This window comes from Lethenteron reissneri, chromosome 4, assembly GCF_015708825.2.
Source record: "Lethenteron reissneri isolate LAM-NWPU_2019-01 chromosome 4, ASM1570882v1, whole genome shotgun sequence".
In the NCBI taxonomy this organism is placed as follows: Eukaryota; Metazoa; Chordata; class Hyperoartia; order Petromyzontiformes; family Petromyzontidae; genus Lethenteron; species Lethenteron reissneri.
Window position 1 is genome coordinate 4,936,233 of NC_083782.1, and position 26,462 is coordinate 4,962,694.

A 26,462-nucleotide genomic window follows, 5' to 3' on the forward strand; every position below is an offset into this window, starting at 1 on the left:
AATATATTTCTATTTTTTCTGTAAGTGTCCTAGCTCGTTCACCTCGCCGTGCAACGAGTATCTAGATTCCGCGATACGTTTTCTTGAGCTTAAATCTTTTGTTATATATATAAAATATACACATGTATATAGTATCGACGCAGCGCTGTGTTGCGTGCGTCCGCTACATTTGCAAGTGCCGGAGCCGTCGCGTGCAAAGCGGCCACGGGCTGGCAGCCAGATGGAGCTGCAGCGGGGAGAGCCCTCGAAGCGACGAGCCCCCCGCCCCCCCCCCCAAATACTCGGGGCGTTTACAGAAACTGAATAGAACGAATGAATGGGGACAGTGGGGAGGAGAAGCGAATAGGAAAGCGAAGCGAATAGGGTAGGGAATAGGAACGTGAATAGGAAAGTGAATAGGAGAATGAATGTGAAAGTGAATAGGAGAATGAATGTGAAAGTTAATAGGAAAATGAATGTGGAAGTGAATAGGAAAATGAATGTGAAAATGAATAGGAGAATGAATGTGAAAATGAATAGGAAAATTTATGTGAAAGTGAATAGGAAAATGAATGTGAAAGTGAATAGGAAAATTAATGTGAAAGTGAATAGGAAAATGAATGTGAAAGTGAATAGGAACGTGAATAGGAAAGTGAATAGCAGAATGAATGTGAAAGTGAATAGGAGAACGAATAGGAAAACGAATAGGAAAGTGAATAAGAAAATGGATAGGAACGTGAATAGGAACGCGAACAGGAACGTGAATAGGAAAATGAATCTGAACACAAACAGGAAAGTGAATAGGAAAGTGAAAACGGAACCGGACGCATTTCGCCCGAGGTCCAGGACACTTTACTGAGGGGAGGAGCAGGGGGGGGGGACCTCTAATGTTTTGAGAGTATTGGTCTGGAATAAAACGCTCTGGCACGGATCTGCGTTCGGGGGGTGTATGGCCCGCGCGCGTCGGTGACGTTGAGGCGTCGTCTTACACTCGGCCACCGTTTGATACCTCGCTGCAAGCATAACAATCCTACCGTAGTAATATGGTTTTACCCTTTTATCTGGCAACAAAACTGACACCTTTTTACAAGGGATCATGTTTGCATTAACCACAACACTTGCGGTCAAAATGCAAACAAAAAACATAACTCTGATAATGATATGCACTGTCCTTGAAATTGATTGGTCCACACCCGAGACAGCTTTCTTTAGAGCCTAGTCTCACATGGTGTTGGACCAGATGACGCCAAGAGGCGCACAACTCAAAGACAACGCACCATCAGAGTATGAGAGCTCGGGGTTAAGCATTTACATTATTACTATATCTTGCCACTTGCAAAAGAGGTCTCATAATGTAAGTACAATCCTACCGGTCACGTTTTATCAAAGTGCGTGTGGGGGGTGGGATTGTTGTTGTTGGGTTGAGTATATTCCTCACGTTAGAATTGAGAAGACGTAACCCCAGGAGGGTGCCGTGTTCCCTGGAGTATAAGTATAACCCGTAAAAACAAAGTTTTTCACTCTAAATCCTTTATATGCGTGACGGCTGGAGTCCTCTCGTCCTCTGGCTTGAGATGGCTGCCACCTATGGGTCAGATAATTGGCTGCAGTATTAAACAATTGGTAATTAAATATTTAATTTGTTTTCCCTAACCAGTGTAAAATTTTGGAAAACAAATTTCACGAACATTAATTGTCTCGCACAACGAGTCTGTGTGCAAAATGTCAGCTCGATTGGATCACGGGAAGTGGGTTAAAAAAAACGACCGAAAGGTTTGCACGGTCGTAAGCAAGCAAGCAAGCAAGCGAACTTAATATAAAGGATAAAAAAAAACACACGACCGCAGGACAGCCACACTTGGTAGTCACAAGAGCGGGAGGTGAGCGCCACATTTGCTTGTGGTTTGGACCAAGTTGGTAGTAGTTCTGTGTCCAAATTGTTGTCATTCAGCAAGGACTTGGCATACTTCTGTGCTCCCTACTTTCACCAGCGTGGTGAAGTTTGGTCACATAGGCGACCCGCACGGCAAAAGAAGGTCCTCATCCATGTACACGTGTGGGGTGTGTACACGTGTGGTGTGTGTACACGTGTGTGGGGTGTGTACACGTGTGGGGTGTGTACACGTGTGGGGTGTGTACACGTGTGGGGTGTGTACACGTGTGGGGTGTGTACACGTGTGGGGTGTGTACACGTGTGGGGTGTGTACACGTGTGGGGTGTGTACACGTGTGTGTGTGTGTGTGTGGGGAGCGAGCGGAGCGCCGGGTGGCTAAAGCACAGCAAGTTGGTACAGTAGGGGGCACAGGTGGTGCATCAGCCAGTCGTCTCGGTCATCTCAGTCAGTCGACCCATGGCACCTGGGTCTGCCCCATGACCTCCTGCCAGTGGACGTTCGACACTTCACGTGGCCTCAAGGTGCACATGGCCTGGCACAAGCGTCGTGGTGACGTCACCGCCACTTATTGGCGAATGGCGGTTGTTGTTGGAGCGGTAGTGTAGTGGTTAGCGTGCTGTTACGAACCCGGCGACCCGAGTTCGATTCCCGCTCACCGCCAACACCGGTGACAATTATCTGAACCGTTCCTGAGCCTCTCCTAGGTGGACTCAGCCTCAAATTAGTACCTGGTGCGATGTGTAAACATCGACACAAGGGAGACAGTTGCAGCCGGGAGTGGTGCTAGCCACCCAGCCCCTCGTGTGCCGTACCGGCCTTCATCATAGCTTCTCGCTGACAGCCACAAACAAGTCTGCTGATGCTACACGAGGGGGGGGGGATCTATGTTTGTGTTGTTGTCGTGTGTGTCGTCCCAGGACTGAAAAAACGGACTAAGCTCACGTTTGGGATTAAGAGGAAAGACAAAGACTCCGAGTCCACGTGAGTCGATCGCCGGCGACATTGGGATCCCGATGGATGGAGAGCCGCCGTGATGACGACGACGACGCTGCACCAAGCGCGGCCCCCCGTAGCGAGCGAGGTCCCCCGTAGTGAGTGGGGCTCTCCGTAGCGAGTGGGGCCCTCCGTAGCAAGTGGGGCCCTCCGTAGCGAGTGGGGCCCTCCGTAGCGAGTGGGGCCCTCCGTAGCGAGTGGGACCCTCCGTAGCGAGTGGGGCCCTCCGTAGCGAGTGGGACCCTCCGTAGCGAGTGGGGCCCTCCTTAGTGAGTGGGACCCTCCGTAGCGAGTGGGACCCTCCGTAGCGAGTGGGGCCCTGCGTAGTGAGTGGAGCCCTCCGTAGCGAGTGGGGCCCTCCGTAGCGAGTGGGACCCTCTTGTGAGTGGAGCCCTCCGTAGCGGTGGGACCCTCCTTAGTGAGTGGGGCCCTCCGTAGCGAGTGGGGCCCTCCTTAGCGAGTGGAGCCCTCCTTAGCGAGTGGGGCCCTCCGTAGTGAGTGGGACCCTGCGTAGTGAGTGGAGCCCTCCGTAGCGAGTGGGGCCCTCCTTAGCGAGTGGGGCCCTCCTTAGTGAGTGGGGCCCTCCGTAGCGAGTGGGACCCTGCGTAGTGAGTGGAGCCCTCCATAGCGAGTGGGACCCTCCGTAGCGAGTGGGACCCTCCTTAGTGAGTGGAGCCCTCCGTAGCGAGTGGGGCCCTCCATAGCGAGTGGGACCCTCCTTAGTGAGTGGAGCCCTCCGTAGCGAGTGGGACCCTCCTTAGTGAGTGGGGCCCTCCGTAGCGAGTGGGGCCCTCCGTAGCGAGTGGGGCCCTCCTTAGCGAGTGGGGCCCTCCTTAGCGAGTGGGGCCCTCCGTAGCGAGTGGGACCCTGCGTAGCGAGTGGGACCCTCCGTAGCGAGTGGGGCCCTCCGTAGCGAGTGGGGCCCTCCTTAGTGAGTGGGACCCTGCGTAGCGAGTGGGGCCCTCCGTAGCGAGTGGGGCCCTCCGTAGCGAGCGAGGCCCCCCGTAGCGAGTGGGGCCCTCCGTAGCGAACAGGGCCTTACATAGCCCTCCGTAGCGAGCGAGCGGGGCCTGCCCGGGCAGTGGTAGCGGCGTATGCCGCCGATCCTCAGAAGTTTGGAGGCCGGGGGTTGCCGGATCATGTCAACTGAAACTAAACATGAAAAATAGGAATACGTTTTACCCTTTCTGGCAATAAAACAGGAGGTGTTAAGATGTTCCAACACCAAATCGAAACCTTACGCATGGAATCAGGTTTTTGCATTAACCACACAGTACTTGCGGTGAACATGCAAACAAACATGCCCTGATAATGTGGCGTTCCCTTTGAAACTGATTGGTCTACACCAGAGATGGCCTAGTCTCAGGAGTGTCACACTTAGATTCTGCCAAAAAAGGCCCCATGATAAAACAATGTTTTATTTGACCAGGTAAGGCCCACTGAGCTATATAACTTAATTTGTAGAAGCGACCTGGCTCTCATAAATGATAGCCCAACGAAGTGGCTTCTCACCACGTGAAAATGTACAGCAGCCGAATACTTTAGACGCGTAATGTTGATTCTAAATGTGGAGGGGAAAACCAGAGGACGTGTTAGAAAAATCCACGCGACCACGGTGTGAGAGACACGCAACCTTCAATTACTGCCCTGTACAGCGTGTAAACATCAGCACTGGGGAGACAAAGGTGGTCGGGCGTGGTGCTGGCCACCCATCCACTTGTGTGCCGTTCCGGCCTTGTTGTGTGCTCGCGAACAGCACTTGCCCCCCAAAGTCTGTTGGAGACTATACGGGGGATCTTTGTCTGCATCTCTATATACTGTACATGCACCTCCGCTTAGCGCACGGTTGCCTACGCACGGTACGAAAGAGATTCGGCGTACACACGCACGCACAATGTGGGTGCGTTAACCAAACATACTCGGTGTCCGTTTCACAGTGGACGTTAAAGATTCCGTGGCGTTTTTCTCAAGGTCCAAATTTGCCAAATCTGGCAAATGACTGGCAGATTTGCCACGCTGGGCAAATACCGCACGGCAAAGTCGCCCGCTACTGGCAGACCGATGCCCGCTCGTTGGCCTGGTGCCGCGTCCACGCTGTGCCACGCAAGGGCAGCTACCCCTGGGGGTCCCCTGGGGCAGGGCGCTTTGAGATGTTCCCGATTGGAAGTCGCGGTGTGAATGTTAGAGCGGTGGTGATGTTTGCCGTTCACTTGCACGTGCGTGCGTGTGTGTGCGTGCGCGCTTGCGTGCATGTGTTTGCGTGCGCGTGTGCGCGCGTGTGTGTGCGTGTGTGCGCGTGTGTGCGTGCGTGTTTTTCTTTCCTGTCCTCCGCCACCGACAGAGGCTCTCAGGATGCCGACCAGGTGCGAGCTCTGCACACACGACAACAACAGCAGCAGCAGCCACCGTTCGCCACTAAGCGGTGGTGACGTCACCACAGCGCTTGTGCCAGGCTAGGTGCACGTTGAGGCCACGTGAGGTGTCAAATGCTCGTTGGCGGGAGATCACGAGACAGACCCAAGTGCCATGGGTTGACTGAGATCACTGGCAGATGCACCACCTGCACTCCCCACTGGCACAGTTGGCATGCGCATACACGGCACACGAGGGGGTGGGTGGCCAGCACCACGCCCGACCGCCTTTGTCACTCTCTCGTGGCGATGTTACATACTAGGCTGAGTCGCCCTAGGGGAGACCCAGAACTGGTTTAGATATTTGTCACTAATGTTGGCTGTGAGCAGGAACCGAATTCGGGTAGCCAGGTTCGTAGCGCAATGCGCTAACCACTGCACCGCCACTTCCCCGTACAAATACAAAGATGCCCCATGTAGTCTGCACAGACAAGTGCTGTTACTGCATAGGGAGGCCATGGTGGTGCACGAGGGGGTGATTTGGCCAGTCCCACTGCGCCACCACTACCCACGCGGACGCACACGGCCTCGCACGCTTTCTTCCTGCACCTTCCATTTGAATTTCCCATTCTCCTCTTCTCAACGATGATTGCATTTTTCTTCTCTGTGCATTGCTCCCTGCTGCTCCCGCTGCTGCTGCTGTTGCTGCTGCATCTTCTCCACTTCCTTCTGTTGCTGCTGCATCGGCTCGACACCCAGAAGCGCTCTAACGGCGCTCCTGACGGCTTCTACACCGAGATTGACTGGCAGCGTTATGTGAGTGACAGGGAGATAGCTGCCTGGGCTAAACCATCTCTCATGGGACTATGGGGGGGTGGGCACCTGGGCTAAACCATCTCTCATGGGACTATGGGGGGGGGGTACACCCAGTTTGAACGACTGTATCGCCCATGGAAGCATCGTGGAGGGGTACACATGGGTTGGACCATCTCTCATGGAACCACGGGGGGGAGTGGAGATACTTGGGCTCAACCATCTCATGGATCCACGGGGGGGGGGGGGGGGGATGAATCGTCTGGGTTAGACAATCACTCGTGAAACCATGCTGAACCATCTCCAATGTGACTGCATTGTTGGGGTCGGGGGGGGGGATCATTGGAGCTGAACCAACTTTGACAGAAACACAGAGGGAGGGGGGGGAGAGATTACGATATACAGGGCGCTTCAAAAACATGTGAACACTTAAATGGGATTATCGTTTTTAATGGGAAAAGAACGGATAAATACACTGTAACATGATAGCAAATGTACGTTAATAGCTTCAAAAAGTCCGAGAGACTCTAATTGTTTGCCATCGTTGTAAATGCATTCCAGGTGGTTTCCACATTTATTGTGTAATTTTTGCAAATTCTCAGAAAGTATTAAAAACTATTTTTGAAGCGCCCCTGTAATGGCCTCGTCCAGGGCTGACTGGTGTCGTCTCCCCTGTGTCCTCCTCCTCCGCAGACGACCCCGGAGGTGGACGATGAAGGCTACAGCATCCGCCCGGAGATTGAGCTGAACGATATCCTTCCCGCACGCCCCCGTCGTTCAGCCGCGCTCTCACAAGGCGCGGCGAGTTGATCGTCTCGGCTCGTTGCGCGAGAAAACCTCGTAGCGCGGCGATGAAGTCGATCAATGAGAAGCTCCTTCACAAATCCGTCTCTGCGTGTAGACAAACAAATGACGCAGCCCCATCGGCCCGACGCACGGCCGTTCTGGGAGGGCGCAATTTTAGCAGCATTCATTCGCATACCTGTCAAACCCTTATCAGTGCCCTACCTTATTACAGACCAATTCAGAACTTACTGATCACCCCGTGCCCTTATAAATATCAGCGTTCATCCTCCAAAGTTCCATCACAAGGGAGAAACACAAAGAAATATTTTTTTTTAAAATGTGCCCGTATTGAAACGGCTGTATGCCGTATGGACCTGAAAACTCACTTTCCCTGTACAAGAATACGGGGTAAAGCGTGTGGGTTGACACGGTGTGCATTCAATGCAGGCAAATCTTGGACCCGTTTCTACACTCCTCGTCAGCGCAGTCGCCTGAACCAGACGTTACAGGCAGGGAAGAGGATCCTCTCACGGCGATGAATGTTTTCGTGTTTCGTTTTCTGTCCTCCCCCCGCACCTCCGATGAGCAACGGTCGGCTACGTACGGTGCGAAAGAAGTTGAAGGTACGTACATAGTCGGAGGTGCGGGCGAAGGACAACTCGGCATGAAAAGCGGTTCTACAGAAATGTTTCTAGATTTGAAGCTTTCGTGAATGCAAGGATTCATACTCTTAGGTTCTTTCGGTAAAGTCACGTCGATGAAAAAATAATAAAATAAAATAATCATAAATGAAAAAAACTAATTTAAATCACGACATTCCCCCCCCCCCCCCGACTCATTGGCTCCTCCCTGCCCAGCACCCGATATAAAAAAAACACGTGTCTTGAATAGCTCTCTGCACACGCTACAGTCATTTTACTGGAGCAGTTACACCTGATGACGGAGGCTTGTGTTGCTTCCGAAACGTCGTGATTTAATTTAGTTTTTTCATGTATTATTATTTTATTTTATTATTATTCTTCTTGGTTCTTTCGGTAAAGTCACGTAGAAGGGAAGTAATAAAATAATAAAAATAAAACATAATAAAATTATTCTCACGACGTTTCGGCCACAACGCAAGCAGCCGTCCTCAGGTGGAGAACAGGTCTGTTTCTTCAGACGCTGTCTTTCCGACAGACCTGTGGCCGAAACGTCGTGAGAATTGTATTTTATTATGTTTTATTTAGATTATTTTATTACTTCCCTTCTACGTGACTTTACCGAAAGAACCAAGAAGATGAATCCCTGCAGTCACGAAAGCTTTAAATCGAAATTTATTATTATTATTTTACCTACGTGACTTTACCGAAAGAACCTGAGAGTACTACAGAAATGAGTTTGTCGATGTAGATGATTTAAAAGTGCATAGCTCCAGCGGCTTCCTAATAGCGGAAGGAAGAGCAAGCCACCAAAGAGGGTGCGTGGTTTATCTCCCTCGCTTTCAATGAGCGGCCGTGTTTGGCCAGGTCGCTTGTGAATGATGAGCTAATTGCTCGGTGGGCTTTACCTGGTAAGATAAAATTATAGTTTAGTTGTATTCGTGTGTATATATTTTATTAAGGTGATGTGTTGTGCTTTCGCTACGTTGTTCTTACCTGAGGAAGGACGCTTGGGTTGTGCCCGAAACGTCGTGATTTTATTTAGTTTTCATTTATTTTATTTTTTACCTACGTGACTTTACCAAAGAAACCAAAGAGTATGAATCCTTGCAGTCACGAAAACTTGAAATCTAGAATGATTTGTTTACCTTTTGATAGACTTTGCACTCCTATCGTATTATTTGTTGTGACGTTCTGACCCCGTGACCCCGAGCGGAAAGTTTCGTAGCTCATGGCACTCCTCCCCCGGTGACAAACAATTCATTTGATTCCGATCGAACCGCGCGGTTCCCACCTTGACGGCCACGGCACACCCCAAGACGAACTGCTTCTACTCGTCGAGCGACTCGGAGGAGGAGGCCAGGGGGGGCAAGGCCGGCGGGGGCGGCGGTGGCGGCGGCGACGGCGGCGGGGGGGGCGGTGGCCGCCGCCGTAGGAGACGGCTCTACGTGGAGATCAAGCCCCCCGAGGAGGCGGTGGGGGGCCCGGACCCCACGGCGGCAGCGCAGGAGCTGAGGGCGTCCATCTGCAACATCGCCCTGCCGCCGTCGCCTGCCGTGAGCCAACGCACGCGCGCACGCTGTCACGCCGGATACACACACACACACGCTGTCGCGCGGGATACGCACGCACGCAAGCACGCTCCCACAGCAAACATCTGTCAGTTTGCACTAAGTGGCGGTGACTGCATCATGGCACTTGTGCCAGGCTAGGTGCACGTTGATGCCACGCGGGAGTGCTGGTGGGTTCACCGGGTCAGGGATCTGTATAACCGCGATTTTAAGTGCGACTTTGTTTTTGTCTCTCGTGCTGCCACAGAGGAGAAGTCCGGTAAGCCCGGGGGTGGGGGCTAGGGGGGGCATGGAAGTGGGGGCTAGGGGGGTTGGTAGGGGGTGAGGGCTAGGGGGGTGGGTAGGGGGTGGGGGCTATGGGGGGTGGGTAGGGGGTGGGGGCTAGGGCTGTGCTGGGTTAACGGTGACGTGACAGGGCTGGACCGACTTGTTGCTAATGATCCTTTTCCACTGGCGTATCCGAGCCGAGCCAGCAGCGTGGGTGCCCTCACGCTGCGGGTGGATTTCGCTCGCCTCCGAAGCGTGGATCGCGGGCGTGCGCTAGTCCGTGACCCACAGCAGAAGCCCGAAGTGACTTCATGTTTTTATTATGTTTCAATAGGAGCCTGGTACGGAGCACAAACCGCGACGTAGGGAAGGAGGTACAGAAACTCCTCGAGTCACGAGCGCTGTGCAAGTTGTGACTTGGCTTTTAAAACCCATCAGCACTGGTGTGACCTGTCATATGAATGCCAAAGGGGTTCATGTGATGGGTCAAACTCTTGCACAAACGTTCGTCATTCGCGCGTTTTCCCGTGTCACATGAGACGGAGAATCCATTGGGAGCTCCCCGCGGAGCGATGTAAAACCCCTTCGTTGTTGGAAAACGGGGCCACAGAAGAAATGGATATCACAAAACTGCCTCTGCGATCCCTTCCAGCGAAGTCTGTTCTACGCCGCAAGCGACGATAATTTTCACACTCGCTCTGCCGCCGAGAGTTACGTGATTGCCGCGTGACGTTCAAGCCGAGATCTTTCATTCTCGGATCTGAAATCGTCGTCAAATCAGGCGCCGAGCCAGATTTAAGGGGGGGGGGGGGGGGACCGGGTTATTTTGTGGCCGGGTTGAGACCATCAGCTGTCTGCTCAAGAAGCCGGTTTAATCACAGGCAGCTCTCTGAACTCTGACCTCTGAGCCACCCCGCCATCCAGCAACACCGTTAAACAAGCAAAATACACGATAATTGCACGGCTGCCTCGGTGCATTGTGGGTAAATGCTATGCCGCCGTGAGCTGGGTGAATAATGACGCTCCGTTTTCTGTTCGTTCTATGTTGCTCGTTGTCTAAACACAGAGGCGCAACCCGGTGAGTTTGTTCGCGCGCGTGTGTGTGTGTATACGCGTGTGTGTGCTGCTTGCGTGTGTGTCTGCGTGTATGGTGCCGAGCTTGGTGCTGGCAACCCCCTTACCCCCCCCCCTCGTGTGCCGTGTCGGCCTTCATGGGTTCTGCTGCTAGCTCGCAGCACTTGCCCAACAGAGTCTGTAAAGACGATACACGGCATCTTTATCGTAAGTGCATATTTAACTGCAGTATGTGGGGAGTGGTGGCACAGTGGTTAGCGCGCCACCATCGGAACCCCCACGAGCTGGGTTCGATTTACAGCGACGGCTAACGTCGGAGGCACGTGATATTTGAATGGGTGTTGTTTTTTTTGGTGATTTAGGAGCTTGGCTCACAGGGTAATTAATAAGTATAACCCGTAAAAACAAAGTTTTTCACTCTAAATCCTTTATATGCGTGGCGGCTAGAGTCCTCTCGTCCTCTGGCTTGAGATGGCTGCCACCTATGGGTCAGATGATTGTCTGCAGTATTAAACAATAGGTAATTAAATATTTAATTTGTTTTCCCTAAACAGTGTAAAATTTTGGAATTTTTTTTTTCACGAACATTAATTGTCACGCACAACGAGTCTGTGTGCAAAATGTCAGCTCGATTGGATCACGGGACGTGGGTTACAAAACGACCGAAATGTTTGCACGCTCGTAAGCAAGCAAGCAAGCACGCAAGCAAGCAAGCAAGCGAACTTAATATAAAAGATTTAAAAATAAACTACTGTACTGCTAAACGACTGTGCTTCCCCTATGTCCACCTAGCCTTAATTGGCAACCTGGTCGGGGTCTATGAACAACGGCACTGGGGAGACAAAGGTGGTCGAGCTTGGCGTGTCCGCCACCACACACCGGTGACAATAATCTGAAACCAGTCATGGGCCTCCCCTAGGTCGACTCGGCCTCAAATGAGTGGCTGGTTTGGCGTGTAAACATCGCCACTGTGGAGACAAAGGCGTGGTGTTGGCCACCAACCCCCTCGTGTGCCGTGCCGGCTTTGATAGGTGTTCGCGAATCAGCACTTGCCCCGACAGTCTGTACGACCACAGGGGAATCTTTGTCTTTGTTACATACTAAAATATTCATATATTACCAGCTAAGGCCCGCTAAGCTCTACAGCTCTTTTTCAGAAGCGACCTGGCCACAAATGATAGCTCAACGAAGTGGCTTATCGCGTGGAAATCGGTAACAGCCAATTACTCTAAATGCATGCTTCTAAATGTGGAGGGAAAAATAGGAAGACCCGGAGAAAAATCCACGCGATCACGGGGAGAGAGAGACACACAAACTCCAAATATACAGGAGTCGGGGTTGGGATCGAACCCACAACCCACTGTATGCCAGACGAGGTAGTTAACATCTTGGCACAGTGGCACCCTCGTTGATGCCATAATTCCATCACGTAACGTTAGCATGTACTTTGCATTCAATTTTAAAAAGTTAAGATTCTTACGCGTGCAATTCTATTGCATGTATAGCGAGCACAAGAATCCACGCGGATCGACAAATTGAATTGGTGCAATCGCGAAACATCCTGTCGTCGTACAGCAGTCTCAACACGTCCCTCGGTCACACTGTGTGGCCTTTCATGGAAAATAAATAAATAAAAGTCGACGTTTTGGGCAATGGTCCTTTTTCATAGCACGTCAATAGAGAGGCCAGTTCGTTAGATATGGAGACCGAGGTTATCATACAGGCTGGTCCCTGGGTTTGATCTGCCACGAAGCTCATGACCGCCTCCACTGCACAAACCGTGGCAGTAGATGCACAAATGGAATTTTGTTTTAATCTCCAGTAATAGTGTGCGACTATGGCCATCCAGAACAGGCCATACAACGTATAACGACGCAATGGCCCCATCTACAAATACGAAGGCGACATCACAGCGATACCACTCCGCTACTGCTAACACTGTTATCTGGGCTTGGCCACCTGAATGTGAAATTGTAGTCGTTGTTCTGCATCTCCATCAGCCGCCGTACGAAAGACGAAGAAGATCATAGGCTCGCCCACGATGTAGTTCACTGACATCAATTGTGATTTATGAACACTCATTCATTGTCCGATAAACACCTTGGTATATAGAGGACAGCAGAGCTTGGGAAATTGTTGGTGCTGGTTCACAGCCTGGCTGGTTTCGATTTAAAGCTTTCGTGACTGCAGGGATTCATCTTCTTGGTTCTTTCGGTAAAGTCACGTAGAAGGGAAATAATAAAATAATAAAAATAAAACATAATAAAATAATTCTCACGACGTTTCGGCCACAACGATTCAGACGCTGTCTTTCCGACAGACCTGTTCTTCACCTGAGGACCGCTGCTTGCGTTGTTGCCGAAACGTCGTGAGAATTATTTAATTGTTTTATTTTTATTATTTTATTATTTCCCTTCTACGTGACTTTAGCCTGGCTGGTGTTTTCCCCGCCCGTCTGGGCGTTCTCCTCACACCTCTGAGCCATCCTCTCTCTCTCTCCGTTTGACATCGAGCGAATGAGTATATAGTATTGTGCGGTGGCGGTGTGGATATACAAGTTTAAAACGTTCAGAATCAGAATTTGTATTTAGGCTGGAGGAATCCGATGAGCTATGAAGCTCTTTTCACACATGTCCAGTATGGGCAGGTCAGCAATGATTCTTCTTGTTGTTGTACTTGTGTGTCCATACTTAAGAAGCCTCGGTCTGTATGGCGAGATGATGATTACCTCGCCTGGTACGCAGGAGGTCGTAAGTTCGATCCTGACCCTGACGCCTGCTGCTGTATATTTGGAGTTTGCGTGTCTCTCTCTCTCCCCGTGGTCGCGTGGAATTTTCTCCAGGTCTTCCGGTTTTTCCCTCCGCATTTAGAATCAACGCCACGCGTTGAGAGTCTTTGGCTGCTGTAAATGTCCACTTGATGATGAGCGACTTCGTTGAGCTATCATTTGTTGATAGCCAGGTTGCTTCTGAAAAGATCTATATAGCCCAGTGGGCCTGAGCTGGTAAAATCAAAATAGTGTAGTTTATATTCTTAGGTGTTTTCGGTAAAGTCACGTAGGTAAAACATCAAAATTAATAAAATAACAAAATAAAATAAAGATCACGACGTTTCGGAGGCAACACAAGTCTCCGTCATCAGGTGGGACAGTCACAGCCAGATTAGCTGCATCAAGTGAGGCAATGATTCAAGATGTAATCCCTTATAAGCAAGTTGAAGGGGGGAGGAGAGGGGGGGGGGGGCTCATCAGAATGTGGTAGCCAATGAATATGATACTTTCCATTCATTGGCTACCACATTCTGATGAGCCCCCCCCCCCTCTCCTCCCCCCTCAACTCGCTTTTAAGGGATTACATCTTGAATCATTGCCTCACTTGATGCAGCTAATCTGGCTGTGACGGTCCCACCTGATGACGGAGACTTGTGTTGCCTCCGAAACGTCGTGATCTTTATTTTATTATTTTATTAATTTTGATGTTTTACCTACGTGACTTTACCGAAAACACCTAAGAATATGATTCCTTGCAGTCACGAAAGCTTCAAGTCTAGAATTAGTGTAGTTTAACTAGTTTTTGTTGAATTCCTAAACGTGTGTTAATTCTCTTTGCAGATTGCACTCAAGAAAGGGGCAGCGCACAGTAAGTTTTCACGTTCACTAAAATTGGATTTCACACTTGAATTCACCCGTCAAATCCTTCCACGCGTGTTTCTCACACGCGCTGTGCCGTGGTGTTGACACGCCACACTGTGGTGTTGATACGCCACCCTGAGTTCGATTCCCTGCAGTGGTTATCACAACCGTAGCGAGTGGCAATCTGAACCCTTCCTGGCGATCACCGACCCACCCACCCACACCCCCCCTTCACCAACCCACACTGACCAGCGTGGTGAAGTATGGTCCAACAGCCCCCGTGACCAACACAGCATCGCGAGGCCCTCATCCAGCAGTGGATTGACAAGGCGCTGCTACTCGTTACTTGCACTTGCCCCAGTCTCTTCGAGGCTATACGGGGGAGCTTTGGATTGGCCACATTACAACCGTGTCCATCCAGTGCTCGCTGAGCTGCAATGGCTGCTGGTCGCCGAACGAATCCGTTATACGGTGGCACTCGTTGCACACACAGTGCTCGCCACGTATGAACCAAAATACCTTGCTGATGTCGTCGAGAAGCATGAAACGCCACGCACATTCGGGTCATCCTCGCAGCGGCTTTTGGCAAGCCTTCGAACAAAGACGATCACCGCGTCGCGCGCTTTCAGATGTGCTTCCCGCGGCCGTCTGGAACGCGCTTGCTTCCGATATTAGGAAGCCACTGGAGCTTATGCACTTTTAAATCTCGATAGAAAACTAATTTCCTTAGAACCACTTTTTGTGTTTAGTTGACCCCCCCCCCCCGCACCTCCGTTGAGCGCGGTCGCCTACGTATGGTGCGAAAGAAGTTCAGCACACATACGCACGTGCCTACGCTACCAGCCGGCTGCTTTGACGAGACGGATTCCTCTCTCGCGCACGCGTGCGTGTTTCATTCGCAGACGAAGACATCGTGAGGCAGAGGCGCTCCACGCCCACCCCACCGCCGCTCGCGTAAGTGACTCTCTCTCTCGCCTGCGCCTCTGCGCGGCCGCTCTCCGGCGCATTATCGTCCGGTCGTACCGTACGCATGTTGTCGACCAGACGTGGCAGCGCACCGCGTCTGGTATGCAGGAGGTCGTGGGTTCGATCCCAACCCTGACGCCTGCTGTATATTTGGAGTTTGAGTGTCTCTCTCTCTCCCTGTGGTCGTGTGGATTTCCGTTTTTTTCTTCAAATTTTGAAACATGTATTTAGAGTATTTGGCTGCTATAAATTTCCACGTGACGAGCCACTTCATTGAGCTCTAATTTGTGGCCAAGTCGCTTTTGAAAAAGAGCTATATAGCTGCTCAGTGGGCCTTACCCTGGTAAAATAAAAAAAATCTTTATAGTTTAGGAATCGTCACACTTTAGCCCACCGCCGCACGTCGCCTGCCGCCCGATCGCAGGCTAACTGGGCACTAATTGACGCTGCCGGGTGGACAGAGGCGGAGGGGATTTTAGAAATCTTGCGCCGCCGTTCCATCGACCGCCGTGCCGCATCGGAAACGTGGAATCACACCGGCGACTTCTGGGTCGCTGGTCCGGCTTGCCGGCTGTTACGCCGCGGCAGCGTCGACCGAATCGGCGGTTGGAAAAGTCCTTGTGCCGTACGGCTCTCCGACGCGTTGCCGGACCGCGCCGCCTTGTCGTTCGGCACAGAGTCCAACGTTTTTCGCTTTACGGCACGATTTCGTCGTGTTTTTTGGGGGGGGGTAAAGAGGCCGGAGAAATATTTCAAGAACAAAAGATAGAACGCGCGTGCCGCACGCGCGTGTTTACGGTTGACCTCGTCGCTCGTTCTTATTTCGCGCGAAGTCACGTGATTCGGCGGGGGGCCAATCGCGTGAGCAGGATGAGTTGGGTCGGTTCGCGTGGAGAAAGGGCAATGACGCAAGATCAACGTCTGCGTTAAAATGGGGAAGTCGCGACAAAAAACGGCCCACGCAGTTGCGTAAAGCTCTCACATTTGAGAGGAACACCACAAACAAAGATAAAGATCCCCCGTGTAGCCTTAGCAGACTGCTGGGGCAAGTGCTGTTAGCGAGCACCTATGAAGGCCGGCACGGCACACCTTTGTCTTCCCAGTGTCGATGTTTACACCGCAGCAGGTACTCATTTGAGGCTGAGTCGACCTAGGGGAGGCCCAGGACCGGTTTTCAGATAATCGTCACCGGTGTTGGCCGTGAGCGGGAATCAAACTCGGGTTTCCGGGTTCGTAGCGCAGCGTAGCGCTAACCGCAACGCCACCGCTCCCGACTTTTGAGAGGAACTCCACCAACCGGCACTGACTGACCAGCATGGTGAAGTATGGTCGAACAACCCCCATGGCTGACTCGCACGCTATGGGGAGGCCATCATCCAGCAGTGGATTGGTAACAGGGCTTACCTTATATTCTTGGTTCTTTCGGTAAAGTCACGTAGAAGGGAAATAATAAAATAATGAAAATAAAACTAAAAAATTATTCTCACGACGTTTCGGCCACAACGATTCAGACGCTGTCTTTCCGACAGCCCTGTTCTTCACCTGAGGACGGCTGCTTGCGTTGTGGCCGAAACGTGAGAATTATTTTATTATGTTTTATTTTTATTATTTTATTATTTCCCTTCTATGTGACTTTACCGAAAGAACCAAGAATATTAATCCCTGCGGTTACGAAAGCTTTAAATCAGGGCTTACGCTATTATTCTTATTTTGCCTATTCATAAAGGTTTTTTGGGTTAGAGCGCGTAAATCTAAATGTGTCATTTTTCCCGCCACCACCCGACACAGCCAATTCGTAAAGTTTGTCACTGGAACAGTACGTGCCAACTACGGTAGTTACTACTTCAGCACGAACCGGTTGTGTTGGAGAGTAAACCCACTACAACATTTACAATTAGAGTACCCTAACGTTTCGTACTCACGTTCTTCTTTCCGGGACAAACCTTACAAATTGGCTGTGTCGGGTGGGTGGCAGGTTTAACGCGACAATTGTATTTACGTGATCGAACCCAAACAAAAAAAACATTTTCATATATATTGGTTGCGCAAGCCTCTCCTACCGCGCGTTAAACTGTTTCTTTTGCTTCTAGATTTGAAGCTTTCGTGACTGCAAGGATTCATACTCTTAGTTATTTCGGTAAAGTCACGTAGAAAAAAAATGAAATTAAAATTTATAAAAATAAAACAATAAAAATCACCCCCTTAACCACTATATATTTTGCTGTGACAGTTTCACCTGAAGACGGAAGCTTGTGTTGCCTCCGAAACGTCGTGATTTTTCTTGTTTTATTTTTATTTCATTTTTTTCCTACGTGACTTTACCGAAAGAACTAAGAGTATGTTTCTTTTGCCTCATCACCCAGGAGAGAGCCTCGCAGAACTGTCCTCCTGCCAAGTGTTTTTTCAGAGTAAGGGCGGCCCATGATTGCCATGTGCAATCGCATTTCTCCGTAATTTGCGGTGTGATTTTCCAAACAGGCAGACTCTTGCGAATTACTTGGCAGGATATATATATATTTTTTATTATGAAACAATGGCCTGGTATAAAACGCGAGAGCGACGGGGAGGGTGAGTTACAGGCATCCCAACAAACAAATAAAACCGAGGGCAGATTCGAGATGTTAAATACCTCGCCTGGTATGCAGGAGGCAGTTGGTTTTATGCCTGCTGTATATTCGGAATTTGTATGTCCGTCTGTCTCTCTCCCCATAGTGGAGTGGATTTTTCTCCGGGTCCTTCGGTTTTTCCCTCCACGTATAGAATCGACGTCACGCGTTGAGGTGTTTGGCTGCTATAAATATCCACGTGACGACGATAAGCCACTTCGTTAAGCTATCATTTGCGATGGCCAGGTCGCGTCTGAAACGGATCTACATAGCTCCAATGGGCCTTACCTGGTAAAATTAAAGTAGTTTAATAGTAGTTTAAAAAAAATGGTTTAATAGTTTTTGAATCCAAGACCAGCATCCCCCACTTGCAACGGGGTGGGTGTGGCTCAATGGGCCTTACCTGGTAAAATTAAAATAGTTTAATAGTAGTTTTCAAAAATGGTTTACTAGTTTTTGAAACCAAGACCAGCATCCCCCACTTGCAACGGGGTTGTGTGGCTCAATGGGACCTTGCCTGGTAAAATAAGGAATAGGAAAGGTGGTTGGTCTCACTACCGCACTACTCACGTAGGGCAACGATCTTTGACGTGGTCTTCATTTAGGGAGGGAGGGGGGGTGGGGAACATGCGGAAAAAAGGGACATCACGGGATCTTTTTAACGCGAATCAGGCGGCCGCGCGTTACGGCTAATACACACCACCACGGTGATAACCAGGGCGGCCGCCCGAGTCGAACCGCGAACCTCCTCAACAGCGGAGCGCCGTCGCCGCGCCGTCACAAGCGACGAGGCCGCGCGCTCGGACAGCTCTCGCGTCGGGAGTCCCGCCAGGACGGCCTCCTCGACGCAACGCGGCCGCTCCCAGAGACGCTCGCCACAACAAGCGCCTAGACAGGGCCCCGTCGTCGGTCTCGCTCTTGTTGACGTTTACAAATTCTTTTGTCAAGGCGCTCTTCCCCCCCATCCATCCCAGCTTAAATAGTCGCTACAAGCCTGGGGTGTGTCATTCAGACTCCGTCTTCTCGACAGACCTGTTCTCCACCTGAGGATGGCTGCTTGCGTTGTGGCCGAAACGTCGTGAGAATTATTTTATTAGTTTTATTGTTTTATTTTTATTATTTTATTATTTCCATTCTACGTGACTTTACCGAAAGAACCAAGAAGATGAATCCCTGCAGTCACGAAAGCTTTAAATCGACGTTTACATCCTCCGCGTCTTATGCCTGCCCCCCCCCCCCCCCCACGCTGCTGGGCCCTCCCTTCCGTCCCGCGATGCTGTTGCCGCAGCGTCGCCGCGGTGACGGCCAATCAGCTCTTCCCGTCGGACCCGCTGTTCGGGCCGCCCCTGGAGGCGATCCCGCAAGCCTTCGCGACGGAAGGTTTGTGACGACGAGCACTGCGAGCGCACCGCACCAAACACGCCGTCCGTCGCCGGCCACGCTCGACCCGCTGCCGGATATGAAGGCCTCCCCAGGCCATCGCCGCCGCTCACGACTCTGCGATGGAGCGATCCACCGGGCACCTGCGCACCTGATGATTTTGTCACTCCATCTCTCTAGGTCCACGTCCGCTTGGCTTCGTTCCATTCCTATAGTGATGAAGGCCATTATTTATGCGCCTATGGACTGCCAGTCCAGTGGGCGCGACCACAGCAGCATCTCTGTTGTACAGGTTTCCGCCGCTCTATGCGGGTTCGGTTTGTGCGATTTCACGCTGGCAATATGCGGCTTGCCTAATTCCTACCCAAAAATTCGCTACGCTACACAGTTTAAATCCTGGCGTGGGACAGCTTTGTCTTTGTAGTGTACGCGCTACTCGGCAGGCGGCCGTCTCGTGGGTTGGGTGGCTGATTCCCTCCGTGCTACGCGATTTTGCCCTGTTCGCCTGCGTAAAGCGAGGGACACCTGCAGTGTATTATTGTCTTTTGTCTTGTGACCCCCCCCCCCCTCCACCACCCCCTCCCTGTGTCCACCTGTTGTCTGATGAAGCTGGCAACAGCCAGTCTGATATTTGGGGGGCCAGACCTCCGCAAGCCCCCCCGGAGGGCACGGCCAGCCCACAAACGCCCCCGCAGCTGGGGTCCCCTCCCCGGCCGCCGGCATCGACGCCGCCGCCGCTGCCGGACGGGGGGCCCCCCGAGGATGAAGGCCCCCCCGCGTCTCCCGTGGCGGTGGGGGGCGGCGGCCCCCAGGAGGCCCCCGTCATCACGGCGGCAGGGGGAGGGGCGCCCTCCCTCGGCGGGGACGAGGCGCCGACGAGGTCGAGCGAGACGCCGACGGAGACCGACGGAGGTGACGAACGTGGTGACGCTCCGTCTGCGGTGGACTCGCTCTCGGGCGCGTTCTGTTCTTTGGCTGCCACTCCATCGGTAGTCTTTCCTGTCCGCCGCCGTCGCCCGTCCCGTTGACAAAAGTCTTTGTACGTACGGTGTGTGTTGAACTCCTTTCGCGCCGTACGTAGCCAACCGTGCTTATCGGAGGTGCGAGAGAAGGACGACAAACTAAGCAAAAAAGCTGTTTTGAAGAAATTAGTTTTCATTCTAGACAACTTAAAAGTGCACAGCTCCAGTGGCTTCCTAATATCGGAAGGAAGAGCGTTCCAGACGGCCGCAGAAGCGAATCGGAATGTGCGCGATGCGGTGACCATCTTTGTTCGATGGGCAGCCAGAAGCCGCTGCGAGAAACCTGCTTTTATTCACCCTCTTCCATTCCCATGACGCACGTGTACGTCGTCGGAACGGAATCGGTGAAGACCTGACGTAAAATAATTGTATCGGTACGTCTTCAGGTGCTGAGGCTCCCGCAAGGCCATGCGGGAGGGCGTGTGGCACAGTTTGGTGCCAGCTATCGTAGAGTGCGGTTTTCTGCGGTGAGTGCAATGTCTTGAAAAATAACGGCGCTAGGCCTGAATAAAATTAAGGTTGAACCGCTCGCGCGTTCCGAGATTCAGCGGTGAACTGGACACCCTGCAACTTGCAGACGTCTCGGAGCGTGAAAGGGTCCGCAGTGAATACGATGGCCCTCACGTGCATATGCACCAATAATCTGTGTCCCGCTTTTTTTATTCTTAAGCTGCGGGGAAGATTTATGTTGCAATTCTAACATCGTCATGCGCCACCCACCCCCCTCGTGTGCCGTGCCGGCCTCGCCAAACGGCACTTGCCCCGAGAGTGTTTCGACGCTATCGGGGGAGGTGGGGAATCTGTCTCTTTTTTTTATTTTCTGCCCCCCCCCCCCCCCCCCCCCCGACCAGGTGCCCCGGACAAACCCCCGTCCCCCGACGAGGCCCAGCGGACGGCAACGGTGGAGCCTTGCGCGTCACCCAGCGAGCCGGAGGGCAAGGCGGAGACACCCCCGGCGGCGGGCGGCGTCGCCACGAACCCCGAGGGCCCGACGGCCGCAGCGGCATCACCGCGGCCGCCCGGGGAGGCCGCCGGCGCGGAGGGAACGGCGGCGGCAGAGCCGGCGCTGGCGGCAGAGCCGGGCGGGCCCACGAGAGACTCGGAGGCCACGCCCGCCGGTGGGCCGCGCGTGCACGCAGCTGCTGGGCCAAGTTTGCCAACGGAGGAATGAGTTGGGAGTGAGGGGTGAAGGAGCAGCAGCTCTGCGATTGGCTGCTCATGCCACTGCTGGCAGAAGGTCCTCCACTAGACGGAGCTCGAGAGAGAGAGAGAGAGGGAGGGAGAGGGGTGGCACGATGGCTAGGGGATGTTGACTACCTCACCTGGTCTGCAGGTGAGGTAGTCTACCTCACCTGGTCTGCAGGTGAGGTAGTCAACATGGAACCTTCGCGCGGGTTCCCGGAGCATCCCGGCCAGCCCCCCCGCCCATTACCTTTGGCCCAGATTGGATGTTGTTTCAGCGGTGCCTGTAGCCGTGCTTCCCTTTTCTAACCAGCAGGTGTCATCATATCATTACATATGTATACGCGGGTCTAAGTATACGCGTGTGTATGTAAACGCGCGTGTTTGTATATGCCTGTGTGTACATGTGTATGTAAACGCATGTGTTTGTATATGCCTGTGTGTACGTGTGTATGTAAACACGTGTGTATGTAAATGCGTGTGTGTACGTGTGTATGTAAATGTGTGTGTATGTAAATGCGTGTGTATGTCTGTGCGTGTGTGTACGTGTGTATGTAAACGTGTGTGTTTGTATATGCCTGTGTGTACGTGTGTATGTAAACGCGTGTGTATGTCTGTGCGCGTGTGTACGTGTGTATGTAAATGTGTGTGTATGTAAACGCGTGTGTATGTCTGTGCGTGTGCATAGAGCCCCAGATCGTGGTGCAGTCTCCCGTGGCTCCGCCCACAATGGCGGACTCCGCTCCGGCCTCGCCCCTCCCCCTGTCAATCAGGCAGAAGATCCCGCCCACAAAGCTCTACTCTGACATTCAGAAGGTAACCGGGCAGAACGTAACCCCGAACTCAACACGTTCGCCAACACCACTGTGGGACAAAATATATATAACAGGCGACAGTGTTAGAGATTGTGTGTACGTATGTGTAGTGGGTTCGAACTAGGTGCACACACACACAGCTTGGAGGCAACACCATTTATTAGAATGGTAAGTAATATAACACTGTACATGAGGTGGTGACCACCTTCCTCAACTCACTAACACTCTGGAACACGACACAGAGTGGACCAGGCAGGCGACGGGCTGCCTGGTCCAGGACGACGACCCGGGGCTTGAGGACCGATGATGTCGTCTTCACTTCGGGGTTGAACAGCCCCGCTCTGCGTTCACACCCCGCTTATATCCGCTCTGGCGTGGCCGGCTCCACCCAGGCCACGCCTCCCTTCCCCCACCTCTGGGAAGGTTCGGGTCCTCTACCACGTGACCCCCCAGGCTCCCCCTTGGGGCCCCTAGCCCACGTACGGGGCGACACAGTAGTGACGTCCTATGTCACTACATATGTACTGTGCGTGCGTATGAGGAGCGGGTTGCGCTACTAACCCGGCGACCCGAGTTCTTTTCCCGCTCACGGCCAACGCCGATGACGATTTTCTGAACCGGTCGACTCGGCCTCAAATGAGTACCTGGTGCAATGTGTAAAGATCGCCACTCGGGAGACAAAGGCGGTCGAGCGTGGTGCTGGCCACCCGCCCCGCTCGTGTGCCATACCGGCCTTCGTAGGTGCTGCTCCACTCACAGCACTTGCCCCAACAGTCTGTTCAGGTCATACGGAGGATCTTTGTCTGTTGTGTTTGCGAGCAGCGCCCGTTCAGCCCCCCCCCTGGGCTCGCACCCCTCGCCAGGGCCGAAAGCACCTCATCCATCTCCTCCAACGCGTCTGCCAGCAACGCCACCACTCCCACCGTCGGTGAGACCACGCGCCCACACGCCGATACACCTACACACGCGCCCACACGCCCACACACCCGCACGCCCGCCCACTCGCTCCTTCACCCTGTCACATTGATCTGCCAATAGAGGGTACTAATTGCTAAAGAGACAATACTGCAATTGCAGCTGAGTTCTTAGGGGCAAGTTTCAAATTTGGCAAGTTTTGATCGTGACGTCGGCACGCACGACGGCGGGCCTCCTCTTCGCGAATGACGTCACGGGATCTGTGAGTGCCGCAGACTGCGCGTTGTACGGTATCACGGTGAGTACCGCAGTAATAATCAGGGCGGCCGCTGGACTCGAACCTCTGCAATAACAGCGAGGCCATGTGATCGCTTATTGACCACGTGACGACTCACATGTGAAGACGCACACACGCACATCCTGCTGTCACCCGGCACACTTCCTGCTCCCACCCGGCACACTTCCTGCCCCCACGATCTCTGGGCCTTCGATTTCGCAGTGCACCTGCATCGTGGAACTCTCCGACGAAGGGCTGACAAGGGGGAGTCCGGTTTCGGTTTGGGGTCTTCAATGCCTTTTTCGCCGAAAGACGTTGCCCTCTTTAGAAGGCGTTTCCCATTTTTTTCACTCGCCCACTTTCTACTCAACCCCACCCCCATTGCCATTGATGCAAAGCCCATTGAATATTTTAACGAAAGGCGCTTATTCAAGCTGTGATGATCATTATTATTATTATTATTCTTGTACCACGACTCTTGTGCGTATCGACCGTAATGATGATTCTTTTTTTACTCCTGTCGAGCAACCGGTAACCGGGAGGCCGTGGGTTCGATCCCGACCCTAACGCCTGCTGTATATTTTGAGTTTGCGTGTTCTCCCTGTGGTCGCGTGGCTTTTTCTCCAGGTTCTCTGGTTTTTCCCTCAACATTTATAAATGTCCACATGGTGGAAAGACACCACTTCGTTGAGCTATCATTTATGATAGCCAGGTCACTTCTGAAAAATAGGCTCAGTGGGCCTTACCTGGTAAAATATAAAAAAAAATACAGTTTATAGTTTTATGTATGTTGAACTTTTTTCGCACAGTATGTAGCACAAGCATGCTAACCGCCTCTGCCCCCCCCCCCCCATGCGTTTAGAATATTGGGTTGATATAAATTTCCACGCGATAAGCCACTTCGTTGCGCTATCATTTGTGATGGGTCGGCTCTGAAAAAAAGATCCCACAGCGCGGGGTGCTGCCTTACCTGGGAAAAGTAAAAAATAAAGTGTTTTTTTTAGTTTAAAATATTGAGGGATTCTCTCTAAACTCGCAGGGCTTCAGTTTTAACGGGCGGCTGAATGCAACCAGGTGGCGTGACCGAGAAAGTGACGAAGGTGACTTTGAGCGGCACGCAAACACGCTGAACGCCGAGTAATGTTGTTTTCACCCCGGGCTCGTTTCGTACATCGCGTGCGCAATTTTGTTTTGACTCCACCTAATTTTTTTTGTAATTTTACCCCCCCTCCCTTTGGTTTTTACACACGCATGTTGTCACAAACACACACACATACATCCCACTTGCATGTTCACCACACGTTGTGCGCGACATGCATACATGCCCTCACACGCGCAAATACACGTGCGCACGAACGCGCGGGAACCCACGCAATCGCGCGCGCTCATTCGCGCACACCCGCGTATCCACATACTCGCACGTACACACATGCACGTACATACACTCGTACGTACGCACACACGCACGTACACGCACACACGCACGTACACGCACACACACACGTACGCACGCTCGCACGTTGACACACGTACACACGCTCACGCACACACGCACGTACATACACGCACGTACACACGCTCACGCACACACGCACGTACATACACGCACGTACACACGCTCGCACGTACACACACATCCACGTACACACACTCGCACGTACACACAAGCCTCCTCATCAGAAGACGACCTCGGTAGAGGTCGGGCCACGCCCTGCCGTCAACAGAGCAGCAGCAGCAGCGTGTCGTCTGGTAGGGCTTGGCGGGGGGGGTGTTTAGTTTGTTGTCCTTCCCATCTGAACCAGACTGAGAGCCTCCGGCGGAGAGTCCCACAGTCCGAGTGCTATGGGAAGGGAGGCCCAGATAGTCCCACAGTGCGGGTGTCACGTGAGTGAAGGCCCATGGAGTCCCACAGTGCGGGTGCCACGTGAGTGAAGGCCCATGGAGTCCCACAGTGCGGGTGTCATGTGAGAGAAGGCCCAGAGAGACCCACAGTGCGGGTGTCATGTGAGAGAAGGCCCAGAGAGACCCACAGTGCGGGTGTTATGTGAGAGAAGGCCCAGAGAGACCCACAGTGCGGGTGCCACGTGAGTGAAGGCCCATGGAGTCCCACAGTGCGGGTGCCACGTGAGAGAAGGCCCAGAGAGTCCCACAGTGCGGGTGCCATGTGAGAGAAGGCCCAGAGAGACCCACAGTGCGGGTGCCACGTGAGTGAAGGCCCAGAGAGTCCCACAGTGCGGGTGTCATGTGAGTGAAGGCCCATGGAGTCCCACAGTGCGGGTGCCACGTGAGTGAAGGCCCAGAGAGACCCACAGTGCGTGTGTCACGTGAGAGAAGGCCCAGAGAGTCCCACAGTGCGGGTGTCACGTGAGAGAAGGCCCAGAGAGACCCACAGTGCGGGTGCCACGTGAGTGAAGGCCCATGGAGTCCCACAGTGCGGGTGTCACGTGAGAGAAGGCCCAGAGAGACCCACAGTGCGGGTGCCACGTGAGTGAAGGCCCATGGAGTCCCACAGTGCGGGTGTCACGTGAGAGAAGGCCCAGAGAGACCCACAGTGCGGGTGCCACGTGAGTGAAGGCCCATGGAGTCCCACAGTGCGGGTGTCACGTGAGAGAAGGCCCAGAGAGACCCACAGTGCGGGTGCCACGTGAGTGAAGGCCCATGGAGTCCCACAGTGCGGGTGCCACGTGAGTGAAGGCCCAGAGAGACCCACAGTGCGTGTGTCACGTGAGAGAAGGCCCAGAGAGTCCCACAGTGCGGGTGTCACGTGAGAGAAGGCCCAGAGAGACCCACAGTGCGGGTGTCACGTGAGAGAAGGCCCAGAGAGACCCACAGTGCGGGTGTCACGTGAGAGAAGGCCCAGAGAGACCCACAGTGCGTGTGTCACGTGAGAGAAGGCCCAGAGAGACCCACAGTGTGGGTGGCACGTGAGAGAAGGCCCAGATAGTCCCACAGTGCGGGTGTCACGTGAGAGAAGGCCCAGATAGTCCCACAGTGCATGTGACACGTGAGAGAAGGCCCAAAGAATATCACAGTCTGTGTGCTATGGAAGGGAAGGCCCAGAGATCGCTGCCTACGCGCTTGAGTTTCGTTCCGTGGGGATGCATAAGAGGCGATCCGGGTCCCGCCGACGTTGTGGTTCTCATTGAAACGAAGGGTCGCAGCGGCTCCCAGATGTACCCGAGGTGGGGTGGGAGTGGGAGGGGGGGGTTTAGTTTTTTTTTGCGTGACGAGGGGAGAGCTCGCGAGGGCGGCGCACGCTCTTTGATTCTGCGCGAGTCGACCCCATGTCCGAAAATCGGCAA

The 26,462-nt window shown here is 52.9% G+C and overlaps 1 protein-coding gene across 5 annotated transcripts in view; it reads left to right on the forward strand.

Annotated features, from left to right (window-relative positions):
- The window catches only part of LOC133349415 (SH3-containing GRB2-like protein 3-interacting protein 1), a 60,608-nt gene that overhangs the window by 19,029 nt on the left and 15,117 nt on the right, over positions 1-26,462 (forward strand). For 4 of the 5 annotated variants that reach the window (XM_061562837.1, XM_061562863.1, XM_061562854.1 and 1 more), the window contains 12 exons: positions 2,791-2,854; positions 5,208-5,229; positions 5,977-6,033; positions 6,724-6,781; positions 8,766-9,010; positions 13,977-14,004; positions 14,900-14,951; positions 18,858-18,949; positions 19,559-19,861; positions 20,823-21,089; positions 21,842-21,969; positions 22,791-22,896. In XM_061562837.1, coding sequence (XP_061418821.1) covers positions 2,791-2,854; positions 5,208-5,229; positions 5,977-6,033; positions 6,724-6,781; positions 8,766-9,010; positions 13,977-14,004; positions 14,900-14,951; positions 18,858-18,949; positions 19,559-19,861; positions 20,823-21,089; positions 21,842-21,969; positions 22,791-22,896 — 1,422 coding nt within the window. The remainder of the gene's footprint in view (positions 1-2,790; positions 2,855-5,207; positions 5,230-5,976; positions 6,034-6,723; positions 6,782-8,765; positions 9,011-13,976; positions 14,005-14,899; positions 14,952-18,857; positions 18,950-19,558; positions 19,862-20,822; positions 21,090-21,841; positions 21,970-22,790; positions 22,897-26,462) is intronic. The other variant, XM_061562828.1, reaches the window with a different exon arrangement.